At 38.4% G+C, this 20,911-nt stretch overlaps 1 protein-coding gene across 1 annotated transcript in view; it reads left to right on the top strand.

Moving 5' to 3' along the window:
• CEP128 (centrosomal protein 128) overlaps window positions 1–20,911 on the top strand; it is a 469,424-nt gene that overhangs the window by 107,724 nt on the left and 340,789 nt on the right. The window contains exons 9-11 of the mRNA XM_052647177.1: window positions 2,217–2,291; window positions 3,853–3,985; window positions 17,658–17,803. Coding sequence (XP_052503137.1) covers window positions 2,217–2,291; window positions 3,853–3,985; window positions 17,658–17,803 — 354 coding nt within the window. The remainder of the gene's footprint in view (window positions 1–2,216; window positions 2,292–3,852; window positions 3,986–17,657; window positions 17,804–20,911) is intronic.

The following is a 20,911-nucleotide window of genomic DNA, read 5'->3' as shown; positions in this document are numbered from 1 at the left end:
TCCATGATGCGTCTCTGCTGCCTTCATGGTGGTAAGCAAGATGTGTCGGGCCATCACGCTTGCCCTTTGGGAGCAGAGACTGCTGCCATTACCCAGGAAATATGACCAGGGTAGGCCCTGGTAGATTTTCAAACTACTTTGACTTCAGGGTGATTTCTTCCCTTTTTATTTAGCCATGGAAACAAGAGAACTGGTCAGGTAATATTTTGTGTGGATTCTCTGCCTCCACAGGTACTTTACAGCTGGCTTAGAGTTGACCTTTGACCAGTGCGGGCTTAGGAACCGTGACCCTCTGTGAAGTCTAAAATCCGAGTATAACATGTAGTTGGCCCTCTGTATTTGCAGTTTCTCTCTAGCTGCACTTCCACACCTGTGACTTCAACCCACTGGGGATCCTGTAATACTGTGGTGTTTACAATTAAAAAAAAAATCCGTGTGTAAATGGACTTCTGCGATTTGAACCTGTGTTGTTCAAAGGCCAGCTGTACTTAAAAAAATACATGATGTTTATTTTCTGAGCTGCATGTATGGTATTTAAAAAGCATATATAATTGGATTAGAAAATTGTTTTGAAATAATAATAGGTCCGTAGAGGTTGCAAAATAAAATGTGCCCTGTGCCCTTTATCCAGTTATTCTCAATGGTAACATTTTGTTTTATTGCCATCCAGTATCAAAACCAGTGAATTGACACTTGCAATGCATCCAGCTTATGCAGATTTAACCAGTTTTATTGTGTGTCGAGTGAGTCTGTGTGTGTGCATGCTTATCTTACTGCCGCCACAGTCAAAGCACAGAAGTGTTCTGTCACCACAGTGCTCCCCTGTGCTTCTCCTTAGTAGCCACACCGACCACACGCATAATTTCTGAAGGACTAATGTATAGATAGTAGTTTGTTCAAATGAAGTGATAATTTAGTGTAACTATTAAAATCGAAGCACTTAATAACATCTTAATACAAACTTGTGATTTCACAAAATGACCTTACCCTTACAAATTGCAAGCATGTCCAGCATATGTAAGCTCTGGATTTTTAGCAAACATTTTTTTCCATCTGAAAGGGGAGGAAAAGTGATTTTCCCTTTACAGACCTTTTAGGTTCTTTGGCTGGTTTAATAATTAAATTGATATCAAGTAGATTAATAGGAGAAAAAGCATTTGATTTTGTTTGTATGGGAGCCCCACAAACATAAGAGGTACAAAGGCAGCGAGGCAATTGAAGCTTATCTTCCATCCTGAGCTAAGGAAAGGAATAGGGGCCTGGGACTTCAGAGGGAAGGAAGGCAGTTCACAGGAAGTGAGAAGGATGGGTTATGGTTAACAGATGTTTGCCCTGCCGCGCAGGTATATCTTTCAGATACAGAGAGTATCTTTAGTAATAGCTCTCTTCCTGGTACAGACCCGCTTTCTAAATTTTTTTATGCAGTTAAGGGGAAGATGAAAAGCTTTTCCTGAGTCTGCTTGGCTTTGCTTACCGTCAGCTCACAATAATACTTGAGCCAAAGAGGTGTACTTTGGGGTGGCATATTTTTCTCCCCTTCTCATCCTTTTATATTTTTCAACTTGAAATAAGCTAGGCACAGTGACTTTGTAGCGTATTTAGTCACCTAACTGGCACATTTTCTGTGGGTATTACTTAATGGCAGTATTATTAGGGAAATTTAAAATGTCTTATTCTGAATTGAGATACTTCAAAATTTTTGGAATGTTATGAATATTGGAAATATTAGGAGTATAAGACTAATAAGAATATAAAGTAGTTACCAACTGGATGAAATATACCTTGAGTCATTGGGTCCCTAAAATTTTTATTCCAATTTAGTTCATATGATAGTACATGTAGTAATTTAAAGAAAAAATCACTTTAGAATTTTGCATTAAAATGATTTAAAACTGAAGGGCGCTCAGAGATTGTCTTATATAAAACCCCTATTTTAGAGATAACAGAAAGGAGGCCTTTAAGGAAAAAAGATTTAAAAGGGTCATAATTGAGATGAAACTGACTAGAGCGCTGACCTCCTGCACTCTGGTCTGGTTCAGTTTTAGTTATTTAATTACCATTATTTTAATGGGAGCATTGATATGTGTTTATCTTAAGATGTTAGCTGTAAAAGTCTGAAAGTCTTTTCACTTTTCTCCTCTTAAACTGTGCCTTCAATAATTTAGTTTTCTTCTGCCCCATTGGACATTTTTCCTTATCCTTTGATGAAACTCTAGCTTCAACAGGAATTGGAGCTATCTCGAAGGTTACTGAATCAGTCAGAAGGCAGCAGAGAAACTCTTTTGCATCAAGTAAGTATGCCAACTATGATAATCTGCTTTTACATTAAATCAGGATTGAGTCTCTTTCCCTATTAAATGTCTTCGTGAAAGGGTAAAAAAATTCAGGTCTAGGAAATATTTTTCCTAACAAATGTGTATTAGCACACGTAAGCAAAAGATGAAATCCTTTCAGGAAGATTCAGAGAAACCCAGCACAAAGCGCCTGTCCAAGTTCCTCCTGTGACAGTGTTATCTTGCTGATTGCTGCTCCAATTCTTAGCATAGAATGTAAAAGTGTAAAAGTGAGACTGGATGGGTAAGATGCAGTTTTCCCAGGAGCTTTATTTTGTTAGAGGAGGCGTTGGAGAGTGAAAGAGGAAGTGAAACACATAAGACAGGCCTTTGCAGCTCAAGTTCCCTTGACTGTGTCATTGTCTAATATTCTCGTTTTTGAGATGCTACCTGCTTCCTTTCAACCAGAGATAAGGCTTAATTTTAAAACATAACATTTTGTAGCCCATTAGTCCATAATAGTTGTTTGGTGCTTCTGATATTTAAAGTTCAGCAGCTTGAAATAGCTATCTTACATACATTGGGAAAGGGCATTGGATTTCTAACTGTCTTTCTGCTTGTGTTTAATGTAAATTGCAGTTGTACTTGCCTCTCTTTTGAGGTTTGGGTTCCATAACTCACTACATAATATGCTAGGTAGGCAAAGATGTCAGACATTATAGATATTCAGGAGTACTTTATTTGACGATTAATCCTGAAAATGCAACATAGCACCTGTTTTACAAAATCCTTAAAAACATGTAATGGCTTTGTTCTGCAGCCAGTGGTATGATGGAATTAATGTTGGCAGAGTTTAGACTTTACTTTTTGGAAGGTTATATCTACATTCAATTCCTTCTGATTCTTCTGGTTCTAGAATTCTGTCTTATAACTTCTAATCTTTTGAAATAAGAGATTTCTGTGTTTAGGTTGCCATTGTGACTTTAGCTGAGATGTTCTGGCACCGCTGACTTGTTTAATGGTCATTAGGGACTTGTCTGCTAGACTCCAGATACATGAAGATGAATAAAAGGGTACCTGACCTCAAGGAGTTTATACTTTTTTCAAACAGCCTTTAGTGCTTATTTATTTTGAGCAGTACTTTGATATCAAAATGTTTTAAATTGTGATCATTTCACTTGACTTTACCAACCAATAGACTACATTCACATGAAAGAAAATAAGTGAAAAGTGTAAAAACATACAGTACTTAACAGGAGGTGATTTGGGTTAATAGTAGTAGAGTGGATTGAGGTGAAAATAGGGATTTTGTAAAATGTGATCAAATTATTTGTCATAGACACAAAGAAGGGGAAAATGCCTTCACCGTGAAAGGAATAGGAGTAAAGAAGTGAAGCGAGAGACTGCTCCACTGTGCTTGTCGTAATGAGGTTAACTTGGCTTCAGCTTGTGCTTACAGTAATCTGCTGGAAGTGATTTCTTCCCCTAGGGAAATACTTTGTAATAATTTATAAGTTCAATTATTGCTTTCCTGCTTTTAAAACTAATGAAAGTTTCACCTTTGATTATATGTATTTAGGTAGAAGAACTCCGTACGCAGCTTATGAAAGCAGAAGGAGATCCAAAGGGTTTACATCATCAAGTATCTCAGATTTCCAGGCAACAGTCAAGTCTTCAGGATGAACAGGGAGATGACTGGAGGTTTAGGAGAGGTATAATTCTGATTTGTAAATGTCTGGGGCCTTTTTAAAAAACTTTTATTAGAGTATAGTTGCTTTACAATATTGTATTAATTTCTGTTGTTTTTGATTTTCTTAAATAATTTTCATTTTCAAAATAGCTTTTCTTATGTTCTTTTCACCATATTTCTTGATTTACTACAAGGTTTTCCAAATTAATCATAGTTTAGCATGCAGTTTTTAAAAACAGACAGAATTTTATAGCAGTATTGAGCATATGGTACAGAGATTTCCCATATATGCCTGCTTCTTTATATCACAGCTTCCCCAACTGTCAACATCCCTGACCCCAGTGGTGCATTTGTTATAACTAATGAGTTGGATATTGACACATGATTGTTGTCCAAAGCCCAGAGTTTAGCTTAGGGTCCACTGTTGGTATTGTGTCTTCTGTAGGATTAGATGAACAAGCAATGACATGTATCCATCATGATCATATCATAGCGTAGTTTCACTGCCCTTAAAATTCTGTGTTTCACTATTCATCCCTCTCTCCCCCTAACCTCTGACAAACACTAATCTTTTTATCATTTCCTTCGTTTTGCCTTTTCCAGAATCTAATATATCAGTAGTTGGAATCATGCAGTATGTAGCCTTTTCTGATTGGCCTTTTACTTAGTAATATCCCTTTAAGTTTCCTCCATGTCTTTTCACGGCTTGGAAGTTCTTCAAAAGGAAAAAAAAAACTTTTTTTTTTTTAAAGCACTGCATAATATTTCATTGTTTGGATGTACTACAATTTATTTATCCACTCATGTACAGAAGCCTGTCTTGGTTTCTTCCATGTTTTGGAAATCATGAATAAAACTGCTGTAAACTAAACATCTGTGTGCAGATTTTTGTGTAGACTTAAGGTTTCATCTGGAGAAGGCAATGGCAACGCACTCCAGTACTCTTGCCTGGAAAATCCCATGGATGGAGGAGCCTGATGGGCTGCAGTCCATGGGGTGGCTAAGAGTCGGACACGACTGAGTGACTTCACTTTCACTTTTCACTTTCATGCATTGGAGAGGGAAATGGCAACCCACTCCAGTGTCCTTGCCTGGACAATCCCAGGGACGGGGGAGCCTGGTGGGCTGCCGTCTCTGGAGTCGCACAGAGTTGGACACGACTGAATTGAAGTGAATTAGCAAGGTTTCATCTCTTTCGGATAAATATCAGAGAGTGTGATTGCTCAGTCATATGACAAGAGTGGTTAGGTTTGTAAGAATCTTCAAACTCTCTTTCAAAGTAGCTGTATCATTTTGCCTTCTACCAGCAGTGACAAGATTTCCTGTTTTGCTTCCTTCTGAACATTGAGAATTTGTCAGAGTTCTGTATTTTAGCCATCCAGATAGGTTTGTAGTGGCATTTTGTTTTAATTTGCATTTTCCTGATAACATGGTGTGGAGCATTTATTCATATGCTTATTTACTATATATACATATATATATATGTATCTTTTCTGCTGAGATATTCATTAAAGTCTTTGGCCCATTTCTTAGCTTGTTTTCTTTTATTGTTGAATCATTTGTATATTTTGGATAGCAGTCCTTTAACAGTCCAGTTCAGTTCAGTCGCTCAGTCGTGTCCAACTCTTTGCGACCCCATGAATCGCAGCACGCCAGGCCTCCCTGTCCATCACCAACTCCTGGAGTTCACTCAGACTCATGTCCATCGAGTCAGTGATGCCATCCAGCCATCTCATCCTCTGTCGTCCCCTTCTCCTCGTGCCCCCAATCCCTCCCAGCATCAGAGTCTTTTTCAATGAGTCAACTCTTCGAATGAGGTGGCCAGAGTACTGGAGTTTCAGCTTTAGCATCATTTCTTCCAAAGAAATCCCAGGGTGATCTCCTTCAGAATGGACTGGTTGGATCTCCTTGCAGTCCAAGGGACTCTCAAGAGTCTTCTCCAACACCACAGTTCAAAAGCATCAATTCTTCGGCGCTCAGCCTTCTTCGCAGTCCAACTCTCACATCCATACATGACCACAGGAAAAACCATAGCCTTGACTAGACGGACCTTAGTCAGCAAAGTAATGTCTCTGCTTTTGAACATGCTCTCTAGGTTGGTCATAACTTGTCTTCCAAGGAGTAAGTGTCTTTTAATTTCATGGCTGCAGTCACCATCTGCCGTGATTTTGGAGCCCCCAAAACTAATGTCTGACACTGTTTCCCCATCTATTTCCCATGAAGTGATGGGACCGGATGCCATGATCTTCGTTTTCTGAATGTTGAGCTTTAAGCCAACTTTTTCACTCTCCACTTTCACTTTCATCAAGGGGCTTTTTAGTTCCTCTTCACTTTCTGCGATAAGGGTGGTGTCATGTGCATATCTGAGGTTATTGATATTTCTCCTGGCAATCTTGATTCCAGCTTATGTTTCTTCCAGTCCAGCATTTCTCATGATGTACTCTGTATATAAGTTATATGAGCAGGGTGACAATATACAGCCTTTGACATACTCCTTTTCCTATTTGAAACCAGTCTGTTGTTCCATGTCCAGTTCTAACTGTTGCTTCCTGACCTGCATACAGATTTCTCAAGAGGCAGGTCAGGTGGTCTGGTATTCCCATCTCTTTCAGAATTTTCCACTGTTTATTGTGATCCACATAGTCAAAGGCTTTGGCATAGTCAATCAAGCAGAAATTGATGTTTTTCTGGAACTCTCTTGCTTCTTCCATGATCCAGCGGCTCTTGGCAATTTGATCTCTGGTTCCTCTACCTTTTCTAAAACAAGCTTGAACATCAGGAAGCTCATGGTTCACGTATTGCTGAAGCCTAGCTTGGAGAATTTTGAGCATTACTTTACTAGCATGTGAGATGAGTGCAATCGTGCGGTACTTTGAGCATTGTTTGGCATTGCGTTTCTTTGGGATTGGAATGAAAACTGACCTTTTCCAGTCCTGTGGCCACTGCTGAGTTTTCCAAATTTGCTGGCATATTAAGTGCAGCACTTTTTCACAGCATCATCTTTCAGGATTTGAAAGCTCAACTGGAATTCCATCACCTCCACTAGCTTTGTAGTGATGCTTTGTAAGGCCCACTTGACTTGACATTCCAGGATGTCTGGCTCTAGATAAGTGATCACACTATCGTGATTCTCTGGGTCGTGAAGATCTTTTTTGTACAGTTCTTCCGTGTATTCTTGCCACCTCTTCTTAATATCTTCTGCTTCTGTTAGGTCCATTCCATTTCTGACCTTTATCGAGCCCATCTTTGCATGAATTGTTCCCTTGGTATCACTACTTTTGTTGAAGAGATCTCTAGTCTTTCCCATTCTGTTGTTTTCCTCTATTTCTTTGCATTGATCGCTGAAGAAGGCTTTCTTATCTCTTCTTGCTATTCTTTGGAACTCTGCATTCACATGCTTATATCTTTGCTTTTCTCCTTTGCTTTTCGCCTCTTCTTTTCACAGCTATTTGTAAGGCCTCCCCAAACAGTCATTTTGCTTTTTTGCATTTCTTTTCCATGGGGATGGTCTTGATCCCTGTCTCCTGTACAGTGTCACGAACCTCATTCCATAGTTCATCAGGCACTCTGTCTATCAGATCTAGGCTCTTTCTCACTTCCACTGTATAATCATAAGGGATTTGATTTCAGTCATACCTGAATGGTCTAGCAGTTTTCTCTACTTTCTTTAAGTCTGAATTTGGTAATGAGGAGTTCATGATCTGAGCCACAGTCAGCTCCTGGTCTTGTTTTGTTGACTGTATACAGCTTCTCCATCTTTGGCTGCAAAGAATATAATCAATCTGATTTTGGTGTTGACCATCTGGTGATGTCCATGTGTAGAGTCTTCCCTTGTGTTGTTGGAAGAGGGTGTTTGCTATGACCAGTGCGTTTTCTTGGCAAAACTCTATTAGTCTTTGCCCTGCTTCATTTTGCATTCCAAGGCCAAATTTGCCTGTTATTCCAGGTGTTTTTTGACTTCCTACTTTTGCATTCCGGTCCCCTATAATGAAAAGGACATCTTTTTTGGGTGTTAGTTCTAAAAGGTCTTGTAGGTCTTTATAGAACCATTCAACTTCAGCTTCTTTAGCATTACTGGTTGGGGCATAGACTTGGATTACTGTGATATTGAATGGTTTGCCTTGGAAACGAACAGAGATCATTCTGTCATTTTTGAGATTGCATCCAAGTACTGCATTTCAGACTCTTTTGTTGACCATGATGGCTACTCCATTTCTTCTGAGTGATTCCTGCCCGCACAAGTAGATATAATGGTCATCTGTATTAAATTCACCCATTCCAGTCCATTTTAGTTTGCTGATTCCTAGAATGTCGACGTTCACTCTTGCCATCTCTTGTTTGACCACTTCCAATTTGCCTTGATTCATGGACCTGACATTCCAGGTTCCTATGCAATATTGCTCTTTACAGCATTGGACCTTGCTTCTATCACCAGTCACATCCACAGCTGGGTATTGTTTTTGCTTTGGCTCCATCCCTTCATTCTTTCTGGGGTTATTTGTCCACTGATTTCCAGTAGCGTGTTGGGCACCTAGTGACCTGGGGAGTTCCTCTTTCAGTGTCCTATCATTTTTCCTTTCAATACTATTCATGGGGTTCTCAAGGCAAGAATACTGAAGTGGCTTGCCATTCCCTTCTCCAGTGGACCACCCTCTGTCAGACCTCTCCACCATGACCCGCCCGTCTTGTGTTGCACCACAGGCATGGCTTGGTTTCATTGAGTTAGAGAAGGCTGTGGTCCTAGTGTGATTAGATTGACTAGTTTTCTGTGAGTATGGTTTCAGTGTGTCTGCCCTCTGATGCCCTCATGCAACACCTACCATCTTACTTGGGTTTCTCTTACCTTGGCGTGGGGCATCTCTTCACGGCTGCTCCAGCAAAGCGCAGCCACTGCTCCTTACCTTGGACGAAGGGTATCTCCTCACTGCCGCCCTTCCTGACCTTGAATGTGGGATGGCTCCTCTAGGCCCTCCTCTGCCCATACAGCCAACGCTTTATCATTCAGTCAGTTCAGTCACTCATTTGTGTCCGACTCTTTGCCATCCCATGAATTGCAGCACGCCAGGCCTTCCTGTCCATCACCAACTCTCAAAGTTCACTCAGACTAACGTCCATCGCGTCAGTGATGCCATGCAGCCATCTCATCCTCTGTCGTCCCCTTCTCCTCGTGCCCCTAATCCCTCCCAGCATCAGAGTCTTTTCCAATGAGTCAACTCTTTGCATGAGGTGGCCAAAGTACTGGACTTTCAGCTTTAGCATCATTTCTTCCAAAGAAATCCCAGGGCTGATCTCCTTCAAAATGGATTGGTTGGATCTCCTTGCAGTCCAAGGGACTCTCAAGAGTCTTCTCCAACACCACAGTTCAAAAGCATCAATTCTTCGGTGTTCAGCCTTCTTCACAGTCCAACTCTCACATCCATACATGACTACTGGAAAAACCATAGCCTTGACTAGACGGACCTTAGTCGGCAAAGTAATGTCTCTGCTTTTGAATATGCTATCTAGGTTGGTCATAGCTTTTCTTCCAAGAAGTAAGCGTCTTTTAATTTCGTGGCTTCAGTCACCATCTGCAGTAAAATGGCTGTCTGGGGAGGCCTTACAAATAGCTGTGAAAGGAAGAGAGGTGAAAAGCAAAGGAGAAAAGGAAAGATATAAGCACTGAATGCAGAGTTCCAAAGAATAGCAAGAAGAGATAAGAAAGCCTTCTTCAGCGATCACTGCAAAGAAATAGAGGAAAACACCAGAATGGGAAAGACTAGAAATCTCTTGAAGAAAATTTGAGATACCAAGGGAACATTTCATGCATAGATGGGCTCAATAAAGGACAGAAATGGCATGGACCTAGCAGAAGGTGGCAAGAATACACAGAAGAACTGTACAAAAAAGATCTTCATGACCCAGAGAATCACGATGGTATGATCACTCATCTAGAGCCAGACATCCCGGAATGTCAAGTCAAGTGGGCCTTAGAAAGCATCACTATGAAGAAAGCTAGTGGAGGTGATGGAATTCCAGTTGTGCTCTTTCAAATCCTGAAAGATGATGCTGTGAAAGTGCTGCTCTCAATATGCCAGCAAATTTGGAAAACTCAGCAGTGGCCACAGGACTGGAAAAGGTCAGTTTTCATTCCAATCCCAAAGAAACGCAATGCCAAACAATGCTCAAAGTACCACACGATTGCACTCATCTCACATGCTAGTAAAGTAATGCTCAAAATTCTCCAAGCTAGGCTTCAGCAATACGTGAACCGTGAACTTCCTGATGTTCAAGCTTGTTTTAGAAAAGGTAGAGGAACCAGAGATCAAATTGCCAAGAGCCGCTGGATCATGGAAGAAGCAAGAGAGTTCCAGAAAAACATCAATTTCTGCTTGATTGACTATGCCAAAGCCTTTGACTATGTGGATCACAATAAACAGTGGAAAATTCTGAAAGAGATGGGAATACCAGACCACCTGACCTGCCTCTTGAGAAATCTGTATGCAGGTCAGGAAGCAACAGTTAGAACTGGACATGGAACAACAGACTGAAGGAGTACGTCAAGGCTTTATCAGTATGTCTTTGCAAATTATATCTCACAGTTTATGGTTTGGCTTTTCATTCTCTTAAGATTATCTTTCGCGGAGCTGAAATTTAATTTTGATAAAGTCCAGCTTATTCATTCTTTCTTTCATGGATTGTGAGTTCAGTGTTACATCTAAAAGTCATTGCCAAACTGCAAATCATGCTCTTACCTTCTAAGAGTTTTATAATTTTGCATTTTTTTAAAATTCATTTTTTTTAACCTCATTTTACTTTAGATTACTGTATTGGTTTTGCCATACATCAACATGAATTCACCACGGGTGTACACGTGTTCCCAATCCTGAACCCCCCTCCCACCTCCCTCCCTATATCATATCCCAGTGCACCAGCCCCAAGCATCCTGTATCCTGTATCAAACCTAGACTGGCGATTCATTTCTTATATGATATTATACATGTTTCAATGCCATTCTCCCAAATTGTCTAACCCTCTCCCTCTCCCACAGAGTCCAAAAGACTGTTCTATACATCTGTGTCTCTTTTGCTGTCTTGCATACAGGGTTCTCGTTACCATCTTCTAAATTCCATATATATGTGTTAGTATACTGTATTGGTGTTTTTCTTTCTGGCTTACTTCACTCTGTATAATCGGCTTCAGTTCATCCACCTCATTAGAACTGATTCAAATGTATTCTTTTTAATGGCTGAGTACTAGTCCATTGTGTATATGTACCACAGCTTTCTGACCCATTCATTTGCTGATGGACACCTAGGTTGCTTCCATGTCCTGGCTATTATAAACAGTGCTGTGATGAACATTGGGGTACACGTGTCTGTTTCTATTCCGGTTTCCTCAGTGTGTATCTCCTGCAGTGGGATTGCTGGGTCATAAGGTTCACTTTTCTGCACACCCTCTCCAGCATTTATTGCTTATAGACTTTTGGATCGCAGCTATTCTGACTGGGGTGAAATGGTACCTCATTGTGGTTTTGATTTGCATTTCTCTGATAATGAGTGATGTTGAACATGTTTTCATGTGTTTGTTAGCCATCTGTATTTCTTGTTTGGAGAAATGTCTATTTAGTTCCTTGGCCCATTTTTTGATTGGGTCATTTATTTTTCTGGAATTCATCTATAGGAGTCACTTGTATGCTGCTATAGTCGCTTCAATCATGTCTCTTTTTGAGATTAGTTGTTTGTCATTTTAAATTTAAATCTGTGATCCAGTTTGAATTATTTTTTGTGGAAGATTTAAGTTCTGTGTCTAGATTCAGTTTGTTTTTTGCAGTTCTAGTGTCCTTTGTTTAAAAAGACTATCTTTTCCCCATTGTATTGCTTTTGTTCTTTGTTGAAAATCAGTAGACTATTTTATGTGGGTCTACTTCTGGGCTCTCGGTTCTGTCCCAGGTGTGTACGTGTCTTTTTTTTTGTTTTTGGCCAGTACCAATCTGTTTTGTTGGATAGTGTCAGTCCTCCAGCTCTTTCCTTCTTTTTCAGTGTTGCTCTTGCTATTTGGGATTCTTTGCCACTCTTTGTAACTTTAGAATCAGGTTGTCAATATACACAAAATAACTTGCTGGGATTTTGATTGCCTTCATTGAAGCTCTTGCTGAAGTTGAGAAATACTGACATTTAGAGAGTATTGAGTCTTCCTGTCCATGAACATGGATTATCTCTCTATTTATTTTGTTCATCCTTGATTTCTTTCATCAGAATTTGGTAGTTTTCATCATATAGATTTTGTTAGATTTATACTTAAGTATTTGATTTTGGGGCTTCTCAGGTGGCTCAGTGGTAAAGAATCTGCCTGTTTATGCAGGAGACTCTGGAGACATGGGTTTGATTCCTGGCTCGGGTAGATCCCCTGGAGTAGGAAATGGCAACCCACTACAGTATTCTTACCTGGAAAATTCCATTGGCAGAGGAGCCTGGTGGGCTGCAGTTCATGAGGTTGCAAAGAGGTGGACCTCACTGAGTGACTGGCATGCATGCATTTAATTTGGGGGGATGCTAATGTAAATAGCATTGTGTGTTTAATTTCAAAGTTCACTTGCTTGTTGTTGATTTTAGCATCCAGTTTTAATGTCTTCTCTGCTTGATTTTTAAACCCATTTCAGTTGTCAGACTTGCTTATCTCATGAGTCTTCCTTTTAGAAAGAGCCAACAAGCCAGTTGTGGAATTTTTTTTTAAACACATGCACATACATATATGCACACATGCACACACACATACATGTGAATGTATTTATGTGTGTGTGTATTTGTACTTAAATTGGAAATTCCTCTGCTTTTCACTTTCTCTTAATCTGATTTTTCAGTATAAATTAATCTTCTATCTTTGTTTTGTTACCTGGAGATTGGGGAAAAAAATTAATCAGATTGTAGAAGTGGTCATGAACCATATGACTGGCTTTTTTAATGTTGATTAGAAAGGCATTGTGTTTGAAAATCTTTAGAATGTTTTTTCAGTGGATGTGTTGATTTTGGTTGTAGAATTTAATTACTCTGGATATATTTCTTTTTTAAAGTTTTGTGTTTAACAGAGATGGTGATATTGAAATTTTATAATATTTTCTAACAGACTACTAAAGATTGTTCCACTCTAAATCATTTAAATATTGGGGCATTTTACTCAAATGCCTAAATTACCATAGAAAGTGTTTGATGTTATAAATTCCCCAGATTCCCTACACTTAACTCAATGTGTTGCCTAAGTTAGAATTCCCACATTACCAGAAAATCTTCTGAATCTACCAGAAAATGGCAGATTTTGACATACCTGTCCTAACATATTTGCATGCCATTAAGTTCAGTTGAGTTTCATGTGGTATTGTAATTTAAACATATTTTGAGATTAGAAGCTTGGAAGAAAAGCTATGACAAACAGTGTATTAAAAACCAGAGACATCACTTTGTTGACAAAGGTCTGTATAGGCAAAGGTATGGTTTTTCCAGTAGTCATGTACAGATGTGAGAGTTGGACCATAAAGTAGTCTGAGTGCTGAAGAATTGATGCTTTCAAACTGTGGTGCTTGAGAGTCCCTTGGACAGCAAGCACATCAAACCAGTCAATCCTAAAGGAACTCAACCCTGAATATTCACTGGAAGGACTGATGCTGTGTTCCAATACTTTGGCCACCTGATGTGAAGAGCTCACTCATTGAAAAAGACCCTGATGCTGTGAAAGATTGAAGGCAGGAGGAAAAGGGGATCACAGAGGATGAGATGGTTGGATGGCATCACCGACTCAATGAACATGAGTTTGAGCAAAGTTCAGGAGACAGTGAAGGACTGGAAAGCCTTGTGTGCTACAGTCCATGGGGTCGCAAAGAGTCAGACACAACTTAGCCACTGAACAACTTTACAATTTATTTTTAAAAGTAAAATATAGTATTAAGATTATTTCCACATTCTCATGAAGTTGTACATAGGAATTCTCATTTTGTTTGGAAAAAGATTCTGTGGTACATTTGGTATATGTTTTGTTGTCTTATAAAATCTAGTTATTTTTGGTGTCTTTGAGGATTCAAAGAATCTCCCTTTTTTAAGCTACTTACGAGGCTTAATGAAAATCCTAAAGTTCTCTTATTGTTGTGGCAATGGACTTCTTCACCTTCTTTTAATAATTCTAGAGTTTTCATCTTTATAGAATACTTGCATTATTTAAAAAAATTCTATGTGAGAAATTGCACTTGTCATCTTCCGCCTGCTTTTTATTCCTCTACCCACTGCAAAATGACTTCCAGTTCTGCTTCTAAAATTGACTGCTTAGTTTACTAGTGGTCTCCTCTGTCAAATTCAAAGGAATTTTTAATTACTTGCCTTAGTTGTTTCCCATTTGTTTCCTCTCCCTTAAAGCTCTTCCACTGACCTGATTGTTCCTACTGTTTCCTGCTTCGACTGTCTTAGTGTTTTCAGTCTTTCCATCTGAATCTTTTCCGTTTGTTTCCAGTTTGCATTTTAAATGTTGCTGTGTTCTAGAATCCTATTTATGGATTTTCTCACTTGGTGCTTCTCCCCTGGGGTTGTTATTTAATCTTAGGCTTTAGCTATCACCTAGAAAGGGTGATCCCCAAAGGGAGCTCTTCTCACTCCTGCCCTCCAGCCCTCCAGATGGGGGTGCTCCTTGGGTGTCTTTGTGCTATTGCAGCGTGCTCAGGAACAGGGCTACCGCTGGATTCATACTTTCCTCCAAACCTGTTTTTAATTTCCTGTCTTAACTGGTCGAACGTTTCTTTATCTAGATAAGCCTAAAATACAAAGAACGTCCGAACTTACTTCTCCCCTCCATCTAATTAGTCTCTGTATCCTGTCTGTTTGAAGATCCTAATAGCTCTTGAAGTGGCTTCTTTCCTATTCCCACTAACCCAGTTTAGGCATGCGTTATCTCATCTCTGTTACCCTCTTAACTTGTCTTATGCTAGTTTGCCTGTAATCTGTCTTCTATCCTGCTACAAAAGGGACCCTTCTAAGACAAAAACCTGTCATGTTATTCTCTTGATTAAAACCTCTCATAATTTATTGAGTTCTTACAGGGCATCATGCTGCTTATCTTACACTATGTCTTTTAGTTCTTAGAAATATTCTATGAGAAGGATACTCTTCTTATTTCCATTTTAATGATTTTTTTTTAAAGGCTGAAAAACAAAAAAACTGAATTCCTTGCTTAAAGTCACATTTGTGGGAAGTAGCAAACCAAATCTTTCTTTCCAGGCTTGAACTCTTTAACTGCTATCCTTTACCGACCCATCAACGTTTGTAGCAAGAATTCTTTAAAATGGAGCGTATGAGATAATCCTCTGGGAGGAGAGTGTCTCTAACACTATTATGTTGTATATTTTGTGTTTTAAGTATTTTAATTTTTATAAATGTTTCATTATGTATGCATATATGTGTTATACCTTTATATATAGCTACACTTTAGTATTTTATGTAGGAATCTCCCTGTAGCTCAGATGGTAAAGATTCTGTCTGTAATGCAGGAGATCCAGGTTCGATCCCTGGGTTGGGAAGCTCCTATGGAGAAGGGAATGGCAACCCGCTCCAGTATTCTTGCCTGGAGAGTCCCATAGATAGACGAGCCTGGTGGGCTGTAATCCATGGGGTCTCAAAGAGTCAGACATGACTGAGCAACTAACACTACACTACTACTGCTATTTTGTGTAAAACATATCAAAATATTATGTCTTCACATCAAATACCCAGATGTGTTTTATAAAATACATATATGTGTATGTGTATATACATATACAATCTTCATAAGTTGTATAATAATATACTAACATTAATTTGCACATATGTGTGTATATACTAATATTATATATACCATGAAACATGTCTAGGTCTGTATATGGATAGGTGGGTACTATAGAGAGAGAGCTGCACACACATATGCATATTTATATGGGCTTCCCAGGTGGCTCAGTGGTAAAGAACCTGCCTGCCAATGCAGGAGACATAAAAGATGTGGGTTTGATCCCTGGTTGGAGAAAATTCCCAGGAGGAGGGCATGGCAACCCACTCCATTATTCTTGCCTGGAAAATCCCATGGACAGAGGAGCCTGGCAGGCTATAGTCCATGAGTTCACAAAGAGTCAGACATGACTAAAGTGACTTGGAACACATGGGTATGTATTAATAAATTTATAAAATAAAAGTTATTTTTAAGATGAATGGATATGTGTATTTTTCAAATAAATAAATACATTTATACATAAAAATATGCATATTTTCAGGTTGATTTAGCAGGAGTGGGCAAAGGATGGCCCATGAGCCAAATCCAGACTGCTTCTTGTTTTGGAATAAAGAAACTTTATTGGAATACGGCTACTCCCATTCATTTATGCATTGTCCAGGTCACTTTGGTAATATAATATCAAAGATGAGTAATTGCGACGGAGACTGTATAGCTACAGTATTTACTGTCTGACCTTTTACAGAAAATGTTTGCTAACTCTTAGTCTGTAGGCTGATTTCCAAGCTCCCTGGCATTGCATGACTGCTGACTCTACTGACTCGCCTTCCTCACAAGTATTAGCTATGTAGAACGTGATGTGTGCAGTTACCTGAATATGAAATCCAATATTGTTGCTCAGTGCTTTATGCTGTTTCCTTCCCCTGAAATATCAACCCAGCTTCATCTGCTTTACTAGGTGAAATTTTTTATCTATTTTTCAGAACTAACTTTTAAACCAATTCTTACAACCTCAGTTTCTTTTTAAGATAGAGTTAATCATTCTGTCCTTTGGACTGATTTTGTATGATAACCATTTACTCTACAGAAATTATACAGATATAGGGAAATATCTGTATAGTATCTGAAGGTCCTCTTATCACTGTTAAAATACCTATGCATCTTTCATACACACTGTACAATTTTGACAGTTTAATTATTCTGAAGTTGGGATGTGTCTTATGAATGATCTGTAAATTGTATTTGCTAGTTTTTCCTTCCTTCTTTCATTTTCTGGAAGTGAAAGTACTAGAAACGAGTATATGTGCCAGTTTTTGACATCTTAGCATCATAGAAGTATTTTATTTATATCCTTTTCCTGTTTTTAGAATGCAGGCTCATTGAGAAAAGGGTTTTCCTGTTATTTATTTTTGAAAAAGATGGTGTTACAGTGCCCTTTTCATCGTATACCAAATATTTCATACTGAACTAAAAGTACATACTATGTCAATTTATATTTTTCAGTTGTAGGTAGTTGTCTCCAGAACTGGGAAGTTAAAGGTCAGAACACAATCAAGAGTTAGCTGCCTCCTTTGCTTATGTTGCAAGAAAAGCATTTTGTTGTGTGAACTTCAGTAACTTCAGTAAGCTGTAGAAGCTTAGTTGAAAATTCTTTCAGTATTTTTGTTTTAGAGTTTGGGGGTAATATAGGGATATAAGGCAAATTAAAGAAAAATACATAAAATTTTCCTGAAATAAATTATACTGGAAATCAGATAGCAGTCCAAGTACAGTATCAAAATGGGATAACACTGGATGACATAGCTATGTATTTCAGAAAATTGTGTAAGACTTGAAATAATAGAATGGCGAGTTGGTGACAGTGACATTTAATAAGTGGATTGTATGGAGTAGAGTTAATATTAATAAGCCTACCATTTGAGAGTACATTATCCTGTGAATAATGAACAACCATCACGCTTTACATTTTCTCTTTTAAGGGGTTGAGCGAGAGGATCTGGAGAAGCAGATGTCAGATTTGAGAGTGCAGCTGAACTTCAGTGCAATGGCTTCTGAGTTAGAGGAAGTGAAGCGGTGCTTGGAACGAAAGGACAAGGAGAGAGTACATTTGGCAGCCCAAGTGGAGGTGACTTTGTTATATTTAAGCCATGTTCAAAAGACTTTAGTTTTATTTCATAGCATTGCTTAGTGAAATTTTAATATAAAGATTGTGATGTTTTACGAACTCAAGTTTGGGTGAGGATAATGTCAAGTTATCTAGCTGGTTACTTTAATTACATAGATAAATTTCTATGGACTCATTTCTCTTTATTTGGACCTCAAAGCCAGGATACCTATGAAACCTGAAAATATTCTTCCACTAGCAGTTGAGCCCTTCCCTCAGACAGAAGGGATCTTTGTTCTCTCAAGGGACCACAGTTATTTGTGGTGGGTGTGGGGGAGGGGGGCAAGGGTGAAACTGGCAAAAGGCATAACAATAAGGTATTACTGATATTTTTTTCTTTGGAAACAGAAAAGTTTTCAAATCTCTAGCTGTTTTGCGTGAGGTAGAGGTGTGATGCTTCCATCAATGTAGAGTTGTGTATGAGTCATGAATGATGAGTGAAGTGTAACTAGGCAACTCCCGTGTCCTACTTGCATTTTATCTAGCACAAGTGGTGCTAGATAAAAATAATTATCAAAAACTATTAAAAAATCAAAGGAAAGAACTTAATAAAAGAAAATGGCTTAATTCCCATTTTAATTATGTAAATTAGATCCATGCAAACATGGAGGACACATTTGGAACTAGATATATATGTCTTTCTCTGTATCTGTTGTTGTTAGTGAAGTTGTGTTCTGATTGTAATGAGTAGTCACATTTGAAGAATTTCCTAAGTTATAATGACAGGTAGAAAATTGGTGTGAAAAGTATCTAACTTTATAAAATCCAAAGGAAATATTTAATGTTACTGCAGTCTTAAGTTTCTCTTTCATCTTGTCAGTGCATCAGTACAAAATATATTTTAGATTTGTTTCAGGTTCATGTTTAAAGATAATGAAACAGTGACATTTTCTTTACAAAGCCTCTGCATCTTTATTTCTTTATTAATTTTTTAATACGAATATAGTTGATTTAGAATACCGTATTAGTTTTAGCTGTACAGCATAGTGATTTTTATGTTTTTATAGATGATGTACCATGCCATGTTAATTGTAGTATTATTGACTATTCTCTCTGTGCTGTATATTATATCCCTGTGACTTTTAAATTCAACTTAATTTAATTTTTTTGGCTTAAAATTTTATATTTTATTGAGGTAACATTGGTTCATAGTACTATATAAGTTTCATGTGCACCACATTATATTTCTCCTCCTTTCCACTACTTGTGTTCACCACCAAAAATTTAGTTTCCTTTCATCAGCATACATTTGATCCCGTTACCCATTTTTGCCTCCAACCCTGACTCTGTCCCTTCCCCTGTGATAACCATTAGTCTGTTCTCTGTATCTATGGGTTTGTTTTTATGACTTGTCTTTTAACATTTCACTCACTTTTTAAGTGGTTCATTCATTGCCTTTACTATGTATTTTCCTTTCCTAGTAAAGGAAATTTTTACTTTCCTAGTAAAGTACATTTTTCCTTTCATTCATTTTCCCTATCTTTATAGGTCCTTTCCTTTTCCACTTAAAGAAGTTCCTTTAACATTTCTTGGAAGGCTGGTTTACTGTTGTTAAACTCTTTTTAGTTTTTGCTTGTCTGGGAAACTTTCTCTCCTTCAGTTCTAAATAACTTTGCCATGTGAGTATCACCAGTTGTAGATATTTTTTCCTTTCATCACTTTAAATAAAATATACTATGCCATTCCCTGTAGACCTGCAAAGTCTCTGCTGAGAAATAGGTGATAGCCTCTGGGGCTTCCCTTGGATGACACTCCAGTTTTTCTTTTTCTTTTTGACTGCCTTTAAAATTCTCTCTTTAACTTTTCCTGTTTTAATTATGCTAGGTCTTGGCGTAGATCTCTTTCATTTTGTTTGGGATTTTCTTTTTTTCTGGATCTGGATATGTGTTTCTTACTACAGGTTAAATTTTCAACCATGGTTTCACCAAATTCATTTTTGCATCTTTCTTTTTCTTCTCCTTCTGGGACCTCTAAAATTTAAATTTTATTATGCTTGATGTTATCTTAGAGGTCTTTTAAACTTAAGCCTCATTTAAAAATTGTTTTTCTTCTTGCTGTTCTGATTGAGTTATTTCAACCATTCTGTCTTGCTTATGTGTTTTTCTGTGTCACCTAACCTGCAGTTGATTCCCTACAATATGTATGTCATTTCAGTTATTATGTTAATCGGGCTACCCTGGTGGCTCTGATGGTGAAGAATCTGTCTGCAGCGTGGGAGACCCTGGTTCTGTCCCTGGGCTGGGAAGATCCTGTGGAGAAGGGAATGGCAACCCGCTCCAGTATTTTTGCCTGGAGAATTCCATCAATGGGGTGCCTGATGAGCCATAGTCCATGGGGTTGCAGAGTCAGACATAATTGAGCAATTAACACACATCTATGAAACTAGAACACTTCCTAACACCATACACAAAAATAAACTCAAAATGAATTAAAGATCTAAACATAAGACCAGAAACTATAAAACTCCTAGAGGAGAAGATAGGCAAAACACTCTCCGACATAAATCACAGCAGGATCCTCTATGACCCACCTGCCAGAATATTGGAAATAAAAGCAAAAATAAACAAATGGGACCTAATTAAACTTAAAAACTTCTGCACAACAATGGAAACTATAAGCAAGGTGAAAAAACAGCCTTCAGAATGGGAGACAAGAAATAGCAAATGAAGCAACTGACAAACAACTAATCTCAAAAATATACAAGCAATTCCTGCAGCTCAATTCCAGAAAAATAAACAACCCAATCAAAAAATGGGCCAAAGAACTAAATAGACAGTTCTCCAAAGAAGACATACGGATGGCTAACAAACACATGAAAAGATGCTCAACATCACTCATTATCAGAGAAATGCAAATCAAAACCACAGTGAGGTACCATTTCACGCCAGTCAGAATGGCTGCGATCCAAAAGTCTACAAGCAGTAAATGCTGGAGAGGGTGTGGAGAAAAGGGAACCCGCTTACACTGTTGGTGGGAATGCAAACTAGTACAGCTGCTATGGAGAACAGTGTGGAGATTCCTTAAAAAACTGGAAATAGAACTCCCTTATGACCCAGCAATCCCACTGCT

Source organism: Budorcas taxicolor, chromosome 10, assembly GCF_023091745.1.
Source record: "Budorcas taxicolor isolate Tak-1 chromosome 10, Takin1.1, whole genome shotgun sequence".
Classification (NCBI taxonomy): Eukaryota; Metazoa; Chordata; class Mammalia; order Artiodactyla; family Bovidae; genus Budorcas; species Budorcas taxicolor.
The sequence above is the reverse complement of the archived record's forward strand: the minus strand, read 5'-3'. Positions and strand labels throughout refer to the sequence as shown.